General features: G+C 37.8%; 1 protein-coding gene and 1 long non-coding RNA gene across 3 annotated transcripts in view; one reads left to right on the forward strand and one right to left on the reverse strand.

Annotated features, from left to right (window-relative positions):
- LOC309605329 overlaps positions 1 to 17,551 on the reverse strand; it is a 128,078-nt gene that overhangs the window by 106,978 nt on the left and 3,549 nt on the right. For both annotated transcript variants that reach the window (XR_014231339.1, XR_014231340.1), the window contains exon 2: positions 17,175 to 17,271. This is a non-coding gene — a long non-coding RNA (uncharacterized lncRNA). The remainder of the gene's footprint in view (positions 1 to 17,174; positions 17,272 to 17,551) is intronic.
- Positions 698 to 13,616, forward strand: LOC309605871 (prostate and testis expressed protein 3-like; the record flags this gene model as incomplete). The annotated part of the gene is made up of 3 exons (XM_082342190.1): positions 698 to 746; positions 1,897 to 2,061; positions 2,470 to 13,616. 3 exons carry the CDS (start codon positions 698 to 700, stop codon positions 2,619 to 2,621), a joined length of 366 nt encoding a protein of 121 aa, XP_082198316.1. The 3' UTR covers positions 2,622 to 13,616.

The following is a 17,551-nucleotide window of genomic DNA, read 5'->3' on the forward strand; positions in this document are numbered from 1 at the left end:
TGGCCTTGGAGAACAGATTTCTAGTAAAGTGAAAGAGTTCTGGGCTGAGAATCAGAAATTCTAGGTGGAAGGCCCAGCTTGGTCATAGATTATACACCTTTTCATCTCTTTCACTCTTCGTTTTCTCATCCATAAAGTGTGGAGCTAGGTGAGCTTTTTTTTGACTTATTCGTTGCTCTGCTCTTACACATGAAACTGTGCCCGGTCCATAAAAGCTCTCAATAAATATTAGTTGAATGTATGAATAAATTTCCAAGAGGCATTCAATCAAGATGGTTAAAAGTATGGCTTCTGGAACGAGAAAGTCTTGCTCTGAGTATTGGCTCTATAAGTCACTAGATACGTGATCTTGGGTAAGATGCTGGACCTCACCAAGCCTCAGTTTCCTCCTCTGTGAAATTGGGATAAGAATGATAATATCATAACTGCATTAATAATAATTACTATGATGAACAGTATATAAAAAAACAAAGTTAACTTCATATAAGCTCCAACATTTATTAATTATCATCCTCTGCTATGGGGTGGAGTGAGCATGAACTTGAGCTCCCAGAGGGAACCTTGTGTGATTGGTTCCCCTTAGGCATGAATAATCCCTGCCCTATGATGAAAAGGAAGGTTTCTTCTTGTGGCCTGAAGACCTGTGCTTGCAGACCCTGGCTTCTTTTCTTCCTGTGTAACAGACTTCTCTGTCAGCATGGACAAACACTTCTTGTTGCTCTTACCCGTCGTCTGCTGCATTGTGGGTGAGTCACAGACTTGAGGAGTGGGCTCCAGAGACAGGATCTCGGAAGCCCCATGGAACTCCATACATGTAGTTGGTATCCATGTGGGGCTGAGTCTTGACCACGTTTATGTGGGAGGGGAAGCCAGCCTTCAGAATGCTCCCTGGGCCTCCATGCCAACTTGTCTGCCCTTTTCAACATTCGGCCACTCCCCACCAAGGGCTCAAGCCGCTGTGGCCGCCCCATCAGACTGCTCCCCACTCTGTCCCTACCATTCCCCATAATCAAAACTCCTAGTGAGATTCTCCTCAGGACATCCTTTCCATTTATAAATCTGTATCCCATCTGCTGAGTCTACAATGAATAATTTGATAGTTGGTTTTGGTGCTATCAAGGGCTTTTGATGCCCTTATCAGGGATTTTTATATTACAACAAGTGATTGCAGGAAAGAAAATACTGGATGCACTGGAATCAGACAGATTAAAAAATGTTTCAGTCACTGTCTTAAATTCTCTGTTCCTCTGGTTGCTCACCTGAGAAATGGGGAAATCCCTACTTACAAGGCTTTTGTGAGGATTAAATTAGATACAAAGTAAGAGAACATAGCCCATATGAGATGCTCCATAAATGTTACCTTCTCACTTAGGTGCACCCAGGAGAGGTGTTTTTTAATTAAACTTGTATTTTGACCAGCTCACCCCACAGTACCACATAAAGTGGCACTGACTATGATATAATTCATGAGGTCTTCACGTAGATTCAGTTCCAAGTTAAAAACAGAGTATATCACCTAACAATACGTTAGCCGCCAATCTCACAAATCCCATCGTAGTAATGCTAGCGTAGGTAAAACAGTTTAAAGCTCTCAGCCTCATTATCACACTCTTGTGATACACTACAGTGCTGCCAGGTAAGCCAGGCCAGCATTAACAGAACCATTTTTAAGCCGGAAAACCATTTAGCCGGAGGCTAAATCTTTGCTCAAAGTCACCAGGTTAAAAGGGCTGAAGTCGGGACCAGAAACCTTTAACTCTCACAGAGGCATTTCTCGGGGATGTGGAGTTGGTGAGAGACCCAGCTGCTTACTCCCGGATCCCAGCCGCCAGCTCTCCACCCGCCCCTGCGCCGCACCCCGCACCCCAGGCCTGGATAGGTCTAGCTTCTTCTAAGTCCCTGCCTCCCCTGGCCTCACACCAGCTCTGTGCTCTCCAGCAGTGACACCCCTGAGATGCATAACATGCCACCTTCGCACACAGACAGATCGCTGTAGAAGGGGCTTCGGTGTCTGTGTTGCTGAGAAGCACGAGACATGCATGATCTTAAAGGTCTTCCAGGGTAAGTTAGAGGAGGTGCTGTGAGATTCCTAGAAACTTCTTAGGAGAGTACTTCACCAATTTCCTATCTCAGACTAAGGCCAACTCAAGAGAGGAACCAAAGTGCCTTATACCCCTGGGCAGGGGTCCCTGTGCATGCAGACAGAAGAGGACTTGGGGAAATGAGACAGGAGGAAGAAGCATCTGTACAAAGAGTTGAGGGTTGCCAGGGAACTTAGGCAAATAACCCCTGCAGGGGACCTGTGATTTCTTCATCTCCCTGCCTGAGTCCCCTTGGGAAGTACAAGATGGGAAGCCAACCCCAAACCTACCTCGGATGCCTAATTAAATTTTTACTGACAGGACTAGTGCCAGGTTTGACTTGTCTTTAAAGAACTTAGATCACTGGCTTATTTTCTATGATTCCTTCTTATTACAGATAACATCCTCCAGTTATCATATCTGGTGTGTCAGAGATTCTGCAGAGAATTGACATACAAACTCAACGATCGAACTTATGTTCATACATGCTGCAACTACAATTATTGTAACTTCAAAAATCTAAAATATTTTTTCTCCTAAGTTGTCCCTTTAAAATGTTATTGATGTTTCTCTGCCTTCACAGTCTGCCCGCCCTTGCTTTTCTGCCCTGTCTGTCCTGGAAGGATCCCAGCTCTCTCTGTAATTCAGTGTTACCCCTCCTGTTGCCTCAAGCTTGGTTCCTACCTCAGTCGGAGGATAATGATTCTGAACAACAGATTTCTCCCATTACAGGGTCTGGCATTTCTGTACTTCAAGAGGCCTCCCCCAAGAGGCCCAGTAGAAAACTTTAAAACAAGACCATTCTAGATCCTTGCGATTATCTTAGATAGTGGAGGCGGACTAGAAATTCTTATCATGGCCATGATTAAGCAGAAACAGCAACAAAACAGATGGTGGACACTCAAGATTTTCCTGTAGTGGCAAGAAGTTATTTTCCCCCGTGGACAGTGTCCATCTCACACTCAGTCATGATTTTTTTAGCATTTACACGGTGTCTCCACATACAATGTAAGAAACAGCAAATAAAGAATTTCCTGCCTCTGTGACATTCACAGCTCACACATAGCCACTTCTAGGCCTGTCAAGATGTACATTCAAGATACATTACAACTCTCATTTCTTCCTATTCCTCTTCTAGTCTTCTCAATTCCTTTCCTCTTTTGCCACCCACCTCTACTCTGACCTCCCCAGCAATGAACACAATGACTATACAAATTCTCCCTCTTCTGAATACCCAAGTCACTTTATGGGTACTTTTTTTTTTTTTGACACTCTCTCACAAAAATGAATCATTTCTCTGTCTAATTTGCCCTAGTATGTTATAAATCACAGCTAGAACATGTGCCTTGTCTTATTCATCTCTATTGCCTTTAGCTGGCCAATTAAACTTTATTGTGTTTAATTGAACAGCCAGTAAAGCTGATGGAATTTTTCTTGTCCATCTGTTTAGCATGACTTTTCTGGTTTTTTACCTACTTTGTTGAGTGTACCGGGAATGGTAACCTCTACTCCCTACCAGACATAGAATGTTCACTCCAGTGCCAACATACCATGTGTTTTTCTCAAAAAGATTATGAAAAGGACATTTCTTATTATGGGACCCTCCACTATTCAAATATATTAACTAAAAAAAATTTTTTTTGATGGGATTCTTCTAAAACTCAATAGCTAATCTTACTTCAAAATTCATAATCAATACTTTATTATATCAAGTATGAAATAGGCCTGGAAGTTTAGAAAGGGTAATCTGGCCCAACCCTTGGAAATATCTGAAAGCACATGTTTTCCTAGTTTTAATGATGTCAGGATTGATCACATAAATTTGCTTGTTCTCAGATTTATCTATACCATCTAAAGTTTCCCTTCAATCTTTCATCTAACAGATTTTAGCCCTATTGATTATTGTTAACAAGATCTGTTATTCATTATGAGTTGAATAATAATTACCTTCTTAATTGAAGTATAATTCATATATAATAAAATGCACATATTTTAAATATACAGTTTGATGTGATTTGAAAAATGTATAAACCTATATAACCACCATCTCATTTAAAACATAGAATATTTTTATCACCTTAGTAAGTTTCTTCAGGTAACAATCCACTCCCCAAAGTATTATTCTAACTTCTATCACCATAGAACTAATTTTACCTGTTCTTTTTTGGCTGCATTGGGTCTGTATTGCTGCGCGCGGATTTTTCTCTAGTTGCAGCGAGCGGGGGCTACTCTTCGTTGCGGTGCGTGGGCTTCTCATTGTGGTGGCTTCTCTTGTTGTGGAGCACGGGCTCTAGGAGCACGGCTTCAGTAGTTGTGGCTCACAGGCTCTAGAGCGCAAGCTCAGTAGTTGTGGCACACGAGCTTAGTTGCCCCACGGCATGTGGGATCTTCCCGGACCAGGGTTCGAACCCATGTCCCCTGCATTGGCAGGCAGATTCTTAACCACTGTGCCACCAGGGAAGTCCCAGCCTGTTCTTGAACTTATTATAAAAGAAATTATACAGAAAGTACTACCTTGAGTCTGGTTTCTATCACTCATCATAATATTTTTAAGATTCATGCATGTTTTTGCTTATATCAAAAGTTTATTCTTTTTTTGCCCATTGTATACATACACTACAATTTATTAAATCAATTCTCTTATTGATGGACATTGAGTTGTTTCCAGCTTTGGGCTATTGTGAATAAAGCTGCTATGAACATTTTCATATAAGAGTTTTGATGGACATACACACTCATTTCTCTTTGGTAGGTAATTAAAAGTAACATGTATGAGTCATAGGGTAGGCATATGCATAACTTTAAAAGAAACTGCCAAATAGTTTACCAAAGTGGTGGTACCAATATATAGTCCTACCAGTACTGTATGAGAATTCCAGTTACTCTACATAATTCCCATCACCAATTATTATCAGTCATTTATTGTTTTGTTTTTTGTGTTTTTACTTTTTGGCTGCACCTTGCAGCATGTGGGATCTTAGTTCCCTGACCAGGGATCGAACCCTCACCCCCTGCAGTGGAAGCTCAGAGTCCTAACTGCTGGACCGCCAGGGAAGTCCTATCAGTCATTTAAATTTTAACTAGTCTACTCATCGTAAAAGTTATCTTACACTTACTGATAACTAATGGAATTCAGCCACTTTTTATGCTCCAGGTTAGATAATAATTCATCCATGTTTCCTTCTAACACTTTCATGGATTTAAATTAACATTTTGATTCTCCATTTGGAATTTACCCTTGTAAGAAATTGATCCAATTTAATCTATTTCCACATGACTAGCCAATTAGTCCAACAACATTTATTTTTTATTTATTTTTTTAATACATCTTTACTGGAGTAAAATTGCTTTACAATGTTGTGTTAGTTTCTGCTGTACAACATGAATCAGCTACATGCATACATATATCCCCATATCCTCTCCCTCTTGAGCCTCCCTCCCACCCCTCTAGGTCATCACACAGCACTGAGCTCATCTCCCTGTGCTATGCAGCAGCTTCCCACTAGCTAGCTATTTTACATTTGGTAGTGTATATATGTCAATGCTACTCTCTCACTACACCCCAGCCTCCCCTTCCCCCCCTGTGTCCTCAAGTCCGTTCTCTACATCTACATCTTTATTCCTGCCCTACCACTAGGTTCATCAGTACCATTTTCCTAGATTATATATATATATATATATGCGTTAGCATACGGTATTTGCTTTTCTCTTTCTGACTTACTTCACTCTGTATCACTGACTCTAGGTCCATCCACCTTATTACAAATAACTCAATTTCATTCCTTTTTATGGCTGAGTAATATTCCATTCTATATATGTGCCACATCTTCTTTATCCATTTGTCTGTCAATGGACATTTAGGTTGTTTCCATATCCTGGCTATTGTAAATAGTGCTGCAATGAACATTGTGGCACATGTATCTTTTTGAATTATGGTTATCTCAGGGTACCAAAAACATTTATTTTAAAGTTTATATTATTCTCAACTAATTTGAGATGCTTCTTTCATAATATGCTGAATTTCCATTAGCACTTAACACTAATTCTGGGTTCTCTACTTAGTTAAATTTTTCTACACATTACCTCTACCTCACAACATACACAAAAAACAAATTCAAACTGGACTGTAGGTTTAAAGTGAAAAGTGAAACAATAAAACTTCTAGAAGAAAGCACAGCATGTATTTGTAACTTTCGAATAGGCAAAAGGTTACTTAAACATCACCTGAACAGCAAAACCATTTTTAAACATTGATAAGTTAGACTTCATTGAAATTAACAATGGCGGTTCATCAAAATGTATCAGTAAGAGAGTGAAAAGACAAGTTAACGACTTGGGGAAGATATTTGCAATACTGATAACCTACATAGAACTTGTATCCAGAACATAAAAATCTTACAGCTTTCCTAGACAAACAAAAGCTGAGGGAATTCATCACCACTAGACCTGCCTTACAAGAAATGCAGAAAGGAGTTATACAAGGTGAAATAAAAAGATGTTAATTAATGACATGAAGACATATGAAAATATATAACACAGTGGTACAGGTAAATATACAGTCAAACTTAGAAAACTCTAATAGCATGGTTTGTTAACCACTTAACTATACTACAAAGGTCAAAGGAAAAAGCATTAAATGTAATTTAGCTACTATAATTTGTTAATAAATACACAATATAAAAAGAGGTAAATAATGACCTCAAAATATAAAAAAGATGAAGTAAAAGAGTGGAGTTTTATAGACAATCAAAATTAAGTTGCTATCAGGTTGAACTAGATTATTTTACCTATGAGATGTCTTATATAAGACTCATGGTGGAGGGGAAATTGGAAAAAGATAGTCAGAAGGTACAAACTTCCAGTTATAAGAAAGTTGCTAAGAGCTCTCATCACAAGGAGACCTTTTTTCTTTTTGTTGTATCTCTATGAGATAAAGGATGTTAACTAAACCTATTATGATGATCATTTCACAATATATGTAAACCAAACCATCATGATGTACACCTTAAACTTATATAGTGATGTATGTTAATTATTTCTCAATAAAACTGGGCGGGGGGGGGGGGAAGAATCATGGTAACCACAAAACAAAACCCTTGAGTAGAGGCACAAAAGATAAAGAAAGTGGAAACAGAGCAAACCATCATGGAAAACACCAATTTACAAAGGTAGGCAGAAACAACAGGAAAAAGAAACAATATAAATACAAAAAAAACAGAAAACAATTAATAAGATGGCATTAGTAAGTCCTTACATATCAATAATAACTCTAAATGTAAATGGATTGAATTCACCAATCAAAAGGCACAGAGTGGCTGGAAGGATAAAACAACATGACCAAACCATGTGCTGCCTACAAGAGACTGACTTCAGTTTTAACACATTATTGACTGGGAGATTTTTGCAGAAACTAATGCTTGTGGCTATAATATGTCTCCAGTTAAAAATGTGTTAAGGACACATATAGGCTCAAAGTGAAGAGATGAAAAAAGGTAATCCATGCAAGAGGAAACCAAAAGAAAGCAGGGGTAGCTATACTTATATCACAAAAATTAGGCTTTAAGCCAAAAAACAGTAACAAGAGACAAAGAAGGTCAATATATAATGATAAAGGGGCCAATTCACCAAGAAGATATGATGATGATAAATATATAAAAACCCAACTTTATGAAGCACATAAATGTATTAAGACAATACTAGCAGAGTAAAAGATAAATAGACTATGATACAACAGTAGTAGGGAACTTCAGTACCCTACTTTCAGCAATAGATAGATCATGCAGATAGATGATCCAGATAGATCATCTGGACACAAAACAAGTCTTAGGAAATTTTTAAAGACTGAAATGATACCAAGTATTTTTTTCTGACCACAATGGTATGAACCTAGAAATCAGTAAAAGAGGAAACTGGAAAATCTACAAACATGTGGAAATTAAACAACACACTGCAGAACAACCAATGACTCAAAAAAGAAATCAAATGAGAAATCAAATAGTATCTTGAAGCAAATAAAAATGGAATCACAACATACTAAAATTTATGGCGTACTGCAAAAGCAGTTCTAAGAAGCAAATTTATAGTGATAAATGCATATATTAAGAAAATAGAAAGATCTCAAATAAACAACCTAACCTTACACTTCAAGGAACTAGAAAAAGAAGAACAAACTAAGCCCAAAGTTAGCAGAAGCAAAGAAATCACAAAAATTGGAGTGAAAATAAATGCAATAGAGACCAAAAATTTTTTTACATAAACAAAACTAAGATCTCCTTTTTTTGAAAAGATAAACAAAATTGACAAACCATTAGCTGGACTAAGAAAAAAAAAAGAGATTCAAATAATAAAATCAGAAATGAAAGAGGAGACACTACAAATGATAACACAGAAATAATAAGGATCATATGAGACTACTAAGAACAATTACAGGCCAATCAGTTGGTTAACCTAGAAGAAATGGATCAATTCCTAGAAACATACAACCTATGAAGACTGAATCAGGAAGAAATAGATAATCTGAACAGACCAATAATAAGTAAGGAGACTGAATCAGCAATCAAAAACCTCCCAACACAGAAAACTGAAGGACCAGATGGCTTCACTGGCAAATTCTACCATACATTTAAAGAAGAACTAATGCCAATCCTTCTCAAAGGATTCCCAAAAATTAAGGAGGAAGGAACATTTCCAAATTCATTTTACAAGACCAGCACTACCTTGATACCAAAGCCAGATAAGGACACTACAAGGAAGAAAAACTATAGACCAATATCTCTGATAAATATAGAGGCAGAAATTCTCAACAAAATATTAGCAAACCGAACTCAACAACATATTGAAAGGATTATACATTGTGACCAAATAGGATTTATCTCTGGGATGCAAGTATGGTTCAACCAATGCACATCAATAAATGTGATACACCACATTAATAGAATGAAAGATAAAAATTATACGATCATCTCAATAGATGCAGAAAAAGCATTTGACAAAACATTAACATCCTTTCATGATAAAAATCCTCAAAAAATTGGTTATAGTAGGAACATACCTCAACATAACAAAGGCAATATATGATAAACCCACAGCTAACATTATATATACAGTACAAAATTGAGAGCTTTTCCTCTAAAATCAAGAATGAGAGAAGGGTGCTCTCTCTAACCACTGTTATTTGACATATACTGGAAGCCCTACTCAGAGCAATTAGGCAAGAAAAAGAAATAAAAGGCATTTAAATTGAAAAGGAAGAAGTAAAATTGTCATATTTGCAGATGATATGACCTTCAATATAGAAAACCCTAAAGACTTAACCAAAAAACTGTTAGAACTGATCAACAAATTCAGTAGAGTTGCAGGATATAAACTCAATGCACAGAAATCAGTTGTGTTTATACACTAACAACAAAACATCTGAAAAAGAAATAAAAATACCTCATTCACAATAGCATAAAAAACAATATACCTTTTAACTAAGGAAGTGAAAGATCTATATGATGAAAACTACGAGACACTGATGAAAGAAATATAAGATACAAGCAAATGAAAAGATACCCCATGTTCATGAACTGGAAGAATTAATATTGTTAAAATGTCCATACTACCCAAAGCCATCTATAGATTCAACACAATACCTATCAAAATTCCAATGGTGTGGCATTTTTTTACAGAAATAGAAAAACAATTCTAAAATTTGCATGGAACCACAAAAGACACTGAATAACCAAAGCAATCATGAGAAGGAAGAACAAAGTTGGAGGCATCATAATTCCTGATATCAAGCTATACTACACAGCTATAGTAATTACAACAGTACAGTACTGGCATAAAAATAGACACACAGATCAATGAAATAGAATAGAGAGCCCAGAAATAAACCCCTACATTTACAGTCAGCTGATCTTTGACAAGGGAGCCAAGAACACTCAATGGGGAAAGAATAGTCTCTTCAACCATCAAACTTCTAGAAGAAAACATAGGAAAGAAACTTCTGGACACTGGTCTTGGCAAAAGTTTTTAGACATGACACCAAAATCACAAGCAACAAAAGTAATATATATATATGCACTCCCATGTTATTGCAGCATTAGTTATAATAGCCAAGATATGGAGATAACCTAAGTCTCCATCAACATCAAAATATGAATGAATAAAGAAGATGTGGTGTACATATATATACAATGGAATATTATTCAGCTATGAGAAAGAAGGAAATTCTGCCATTTGCAGTAACAAGAATGAAACTTGAGGGCATTATGCTAAATGAAATAAATCAGACAGAGGAAGACAAATATTGTATGATCTCCCATGTATTTGGAACCTAAAAAAGCCAAGCTAGTAAGAACAGAGTAGAATGGTGGTTACCAGGGGCTTCAGGGTGGGGAAATAGGGGAAATGTTGTTTAAGGATACAAACTTGCAACTAGTAGATAAATATGTCCCAGAGAGATAATGCACAAAATAGTGATTAGACAATAATACACAATTATAAACTTCAATGTTGCTAAGAGACTAGATCTTAATTATTCCCACCACAAAAAAGAAATGATAATTATGTGATGTGATAGAGGCATTAGCGACCGCTACAGTAGTAATTATATTGCAATATATAAATGTATCAAATCAACACATTGTACACCTTTAACTTACACATTGTTATATAACAACTATATCTCATAAAAATTCAAAATCCATTTGATAATGACAAACTACACAACAAAAAATGGGCAAAAGGCTTGAACAAGTTCTTCACAAAAAAGAATTCCCAAAAGGTCAATAAGTATCTGAAAAATGTTGCTGATGAGACTGTACAATCAGTTTGAAAAAATATGCTAAGTATGTTCTCAACCTCATTATAGGTGCACCCTATGACTTAGTGGTTCTACCCTAGGTAGCAAAATGAGTGAATAGGTCCAAAAAAAGATGTTTATAAGAATGCTCAGAGGAGTAAACAGAGGCCAAGAGAGATGACAGAATTAGCATAAATTGCACAGTCTTAAATCACTATAACAGCTCTAATCCCTCTGGTTCTAAAGACTTGTCTTTTCCCCCCCTTATCACTCAGGGCAATTGGACAAGCTGTTTGGGCTTCCAAATTCCTTAGAAAGCACTTCTTTCTTTAATAGAAATTAGCTCACTGGAGGGCTAGTGTGTATTTTGGGAGGTCACATTTCCAGTTGAATCCCCCTATGAAAGGCCCAGCTGTGATTAAAATGTGCTACATTTTAATCTTTAAAAAAATGTAGAGAATTATTTAATAGTTTCATAGTCTGCTACTTTTCCAGAAAGCATTTCATTTAAAACCCCAACCTTCTTCTTGAACCTTTTAACTGTTCCCAGCCATATTAGTCCTGGATCAGATTAGAAGATTGCTTTAATCATTGTTTTTCATGCCCTTAGAGCAGCTGATAGAGTTATTTTGCTTCCTTTGGACAAACAACACACAGTCAATTTTTTATTAATGTCTGTTTTCTAACAGAAGAGTTGCAAAAAAATGTTCATGGATGCTTTATTTGTGATAGCTAAAAACTAGAAACAGTACAACTGCTCATCAACGGCAGAAAAGATGGTGTGGTATATTTGTACAACACAACACTACGTCACAGTATAAAGACTGAACTACTGCTACATGCAGCAACATGGATAACTCTCAAAGACATGATGACGAGCAACAGGAGCCAGGCAGACAAGGGTACAGTGCATTTCATTTATACAATTTCATTTACCTGAACTTTAAAAACAAGTAAGACAGACATATGATGACAGAATTCAGAACTGTTAGTTATATTTGAGGGTTATAACATAGGAAGAAACAGAGGGAGCATTACTTCAATTAAAAAAATTTTAACGGCCATTTAAACCATCATGGAAATATTTTCAAGAAGTTCTCTTCAACTATTCACGTATTAATATTGTTTTAATTATAGAGGCTTTGTAGTTGAGTTCAATATTTGAAAAAGCTAGCCCTCCTTCATTGCTCTTCTTTAGCATTTTGCTGGCATTTCTTGTTTATTCTTCCCGTTGATCTTTATATTCAACATGTCTAACTCCAGGGCAAAAAGTGATGGTATGCTTTTACCGGTATTTTTTCAAGCCAACTACTCTATCTTTCAGGAGGTTTTAATAGCTTTCTTTATATGGATTTTTTCTGTTGTATATGAGATTCCATTTTATATTCTAAGTTGTTATTGTAATGCAAAGGCTATTGATAACTGAATGTTAATTTCATGTCCGAGTACTTTAATAAATTATCATTATATCTCAGTTTTTCTATTGATTCTTTTGGTTTCATAAGATTTTTTATACACTCTTTCATTTGAAAAAGAAAATAGTTTTGCCTCCTCCTTTCAAATTCTAAGCCCTCTAATTGCTTTCTGTTGTCTAATTGCATTGGCTATACTTCTAATATTATATTAATGAGCTGTCCTTGCCTTATTCCTTATTTTAGCATGACCATCTAATGTTTCCCCATTACATAAAATAGTGGCTTTGGGACTGACGTATACATCATTTTATCATGTTAAAGACATATTCATTGGGACTTCCTCGGTGGCGCAGTGGTTAAGAATCTGCCTGCCAACGCAGGAGACACGAGTTCGATCCCTGGTCCGGGAGGATCCCACGTGCCGGAGCAACTAAGCTCATGCACCACAACTACTGAGACAGCACTCTAGAGCCCAACTACTGAGCCTGCGTGCCACACCTACTGAAGCCTGCACACCTAGAGTCCATGCTCCACAACAAGAGAAGCCACCACAATGAGAAGCCCGTGCACCACAACGATGAGTAGCCCCCGCTCACCGCAACTAGAGAAAGCCCGTGCACAGCAACAAAGACCCAACGCAGTCAAAAATAAATAAATAAAAAATAAATAAATTTATAAAAAATAAAGTACAAAAAAAAGATACTCATCAATTCCCCTTTTATTGTTTTTTTTCATATAAATGGGTGTTAAATTTTGTCAAATGACTTCTTTTCTTTGAAGATGATCATCTAATTTTTCTCAGTTATTATAATACTATATTAATTGATATTTTTTAACATTAAACCACGCTTACATCCCTAGAATAAGACTCACATAGTCATGATGTATAGTAAATATATTGCATTATCTGGCTCCAATTATTCACCCCTCGTTTTGTCTACATCCTCTGACCTATAATTTTTCATTGTCCTCCTATTGTAGGTGGGATAACCTGCCCAGTCTCTTAATTCTAGGCTTGGCCATGTAGCTTGCTTTGGCCACTGGGGTGTCAGCAAACTTAATGTAATCAGACGTTTAAAATGGGCTTGGGTCTTGCTCGAACACGGGTTCGAGCCCTGGTCTGGGAAGATCCCACATGCCACGGAGCAACTAAGCCCGGGCGCCACGACTACTGAACCTGTGCTCTAGAGCCCACGAGCCACAACTACTGAGCCCACGAGCCACAACTACTGAAGCTCACGCACCTAGAGTCTATGCTCCACAAGAGAAGCCACTGCAATGAGAAGCCCACGCACCATAACAAAGAGTAGCCCCTGCTCTCTGCAACTAGGGAAAGCCTGTGCGCAGCAACAAAGACCCAATGCAGCCAAAAATAAATAAATTAATTAATTAATTTAAAAAATATACATATATATTTTTAAAATTTATTTATTTTTAAATTTATTTATTAAACTTATTTTAAATTTAAATTTATTTATTAAATTTATTAAATTTATTTATTAAATTTGTTTTAAATTTAAATTTATTTATTTATTAAATTTATTTATTTTTAAATTTATTTATTTTTATTAAGAAGTTCTTAATGAGGGTGTATGTAACTGGGGTGAGGGTGGGGTGTTAATGTCTCTCTCACCACATGCTCAAGCCAGGCTGGAAAAAGTTTATTTTATATCAGTAAAGAAAATGTCCCTGAGGAAGGAGACAAGATGGTGGAATAGAAGGACTTGAGCTCACCTCCTCTCATGAAAATACTAAAATCACAACAAACTATGAACAACCATTGACAAAAAAGACTAGAACCTACCAAAAAGATACTATACATCCAAAGACAAAGAAGAAGCCACAGCAAGATTGTAGGAGGGGTGCATACGCAATATAACCAAATCCCATACACACTGGGTGGGTGACCCACACGCTGGAAAATAATTATATCACAGAGGTTCTCCCACAGGAGTGAGAGTACTAAGCCCCATGTCACACTCCCCAGCCTGGGGTTCTGGAATCAGGAGGAGGAGCCCCCAGAGCATTTGCTTTGAAGGCCAGCAGGGCTTGAATGCAAGAGCTCCATAGAATTGGAGAAAATAGAAACTCCACTCTGGAGGACACATATAAGGTCTCATGCACACCGAGACCTAGGGAAAAAGCAGTGACTTCATAGGAGCCTGGGCCAGACCTACCTGCTGGTCTTGGAGGGTATACTGGCTAGGTAGGGGGTGCCTGTGGCTCACTGTAGGAATGGGGACACTGGTGACAGAGGTATTGTGGAGTGCTCATTGGCATGAGCTCTCCTGGAGGCTGCCATTTTAACACCAAGACCTGGCCCCACCCAATAACCTGTTGGCTCCAGTGCTGGGATGCCTCAGGCCAAACAACCAACAGGGCAGGAACACAGCCCCACCCATCAGCAGACAGGCTGCCTAAAGTCTTCCTGAGCCTACAGCCACCTCTAAACAGCCCCCTTGACACAGCCCTGTCCACCAGAGGGATAAGAACCAGCTCCACCCACCAGTGGGCAGGCACCAGTCCCTCCCACCAGTAAGCCTGCACAAGCCTCTAGACCAGCATCACCCACCAGGGGGCAGATACCAGAAGCCAAGAGGAACTATTGATACAATCCTGCAGCCTGCAAAGCAGAGACTGCAAACTCAGTAAGTTAGACAAAATGAGACAGCAGAGGAATATCATCCAGATGAAGGAACAAGATAAAACGCCAGAAGACCAACTAAGCGAATGGAGATAGGCAAACTACCAGAAAAAGAATTCAGAGTAATGATAGTAAAGATGATCCAAAGTCTCAGAAAAAGAATGGAGGCACAGATTGAGAAGATACAAGAAATGTTTAACAAAGACCTAGAAGATTTAAAGAACAAACAGAGTTGAAGAATATAATAATTGAAATGAAAAATACACTAGAAGGAATCAATAGCAGAATAAATGAGGCAGAAGAATGAAAAGATGAGCTGGAAGACAGAATGGTGAAATTACTGCTGTGGAACAGAATAAAGAAAAAAGAATGAAAAGAAATGAAGACAGTCTAAGAGACCTCTGGGACAACATTAAATACACCAACATTCACATTATAGGGGTCCCAGAAGGCGAAGAGAGAGAGAGGGCCTGAGAAAATATTTGAAGAGACAATAGCTGAAAACTTCCCTATCATGGGAAAGGAAACAGTCACCCAAGTCCAGGAAGTGCACAGAGTCTCATACAGGATAAACCCAAGGAGGAACATACCAAGACACATATTAATCAAATTGACAAAAATTAAAGACAGAGAAAATATAAAAGCAACAAGGGAAAAGTAACAAATAACATACAAGGAAATCCCCATAAGGTTATCAGCTGATTTTTCAGCAGAAAATCTGCAGGCCAGAAGGGAGTGGCATGATATATTTAAAGTGATGAAAGGGAAAAACCTACAATCAAGAATACTCTTGTTCAGATTCAACGGAGACGTCAAAGGCTTTACAGGCAAGCAAAAGCTAAGACAATTCAGCACCACCAGACCAGCTTTACAACAAACGCTAAAGGAACTTCTCTAGGCAGAAAAGAAAAGCCCACAACTAGAAACAAGAAAATTACAAATGGGAAAGCTTAACAGTAAAGGAAAACATATAGTAAAGGCAGGAAATCAAGAGGAGAGCACAAATGCAGGACGTTGGAAATGCATGTGAAATTAAGAGACCAGCAACTTAAAGCAATCTTGTATACATATAGACTGCTATATCAAAACCTCACGATAACCACAACATTAAGGCATCAAAGGGTTTCTTTCCTCCCCAGGGTTCCCCTGTTTCTTTCTTTCATTCCTACTCTAGGTCAACCCTTGGGCCAATTATTCTCCTAGGTATCTTACTTTCCTTCTTCATTCCAAAATTAAAATTCCTTCTCACAACCTCCTAAGGCTCTGAGAAATCAGGGTCCTTTTCTCTCTGAGCCTCAGGTTGAAACTACTTTCTATGAAGCCACCTAAATGCTGGCTTTACTCTGCTACTTCTCCTTGGACTGTGGGCACAGAAATTTTCTGATATTTTCCCTTCTGCACACAAAAAACTCTACTCGGTTCTTAATTCTTTTATTTCTAAAAATGTAAACATCTGTAAGAAGTACAGCAGATACAAAGAAACATGGTGTAAAGAAAACCTCATTCACCATCTGGCATGTCCTGTCTAAGACTTTCATTTATAAGAGGTGGTTCTCAGTTGGGGATGGTTTTGCCCCCACAGTTGGCATTTGGTGATATCTGGACACATGTGTGATTGTCATTACTGGGATGCCACTGCATGTAAAGTGTAGAGGCCAGGGATGCTGCTACACGTCCTACAATGTGCAGAAGAGTCCTCCCAAACAAAAACTCATCCAGCCCAGAATATCAACAGCGCTGAGGTGGAGAAACTCTGACTTACAACATCACCATATTTCATTCCACATCAACTCATACAGCATCTGCCCCTCCCAGCTGGGGCATCTCACTGGTTATTAGGAATTTCAGGACAGGAGTTTTGCTCCTGAGTGAAAGGAAGTAATTAAATGCTCTGATTTAATGGCAGGACATTTAATTTAAAATTTAATCCAACCACACTGAATTCCATTACACACAGAGCTTTGATAGTTGTGGCAAATAACAGCAAATATGAGACATATACCTGCCCTCAAAGAGCTTGATCTTCTTGGGAGGAAAAGAAATACACACTTGGAGACGTAAGAAGAATAAAAAGCCCGATATGAGTATCAGTGCTTAAGACATAAATAAGAATGATTGGGAATAACATACTTGAGTTGGCCCTTAAATAGATTTAAAATGAAAGGGTTTTAGAACTGAAAGCAATTAACATAATATCTAATGTAACTCCATTTAACAGGTGAGAAGAAAAACAAAGAGAAACTAACCTGTCCAAATTATGCTGGCAAATTACTGGGAAGAGAACTCTGGTCTCCTGATTCCTGACCCTTGCTGTTTCGTTTACAACCGTTGCCTTTGTGATTGCTAAAAAAGAAGAGAGAGAGAGATGAGCAGAGAAGGCCCTGTATGAGCAATGGTAGAAGTATACATCATCATAGTTATAACAATAATCATTGCTGACATTTGAATGCTTAATGAGTAGACTGGTGAAGGGCTCACATTATGAAGTATCAGAAAGTAAGACTGGAAAGGAATGAGCAGCTTGGGATGAAGAGATACGATTAAACTAAACAGAATATTAACAGTCTCAGTCTAGGTATTTTAGAAGTTAAGTGAGAAATAAAGGTAAGTGCTATAGGAATTT

This window comes from Balaenoptera borealis (assembly GCF_965194805.1).
Source record: "Balaenoptera borealis genome assembly, chromosome: 11".
Lineage (NCBI taxonomy): Eukaryota > Metazoa > Chordata > Mammalia > Artiodactyla > Balaenopteridae > Balaenoptera > Balaenoptera borealis.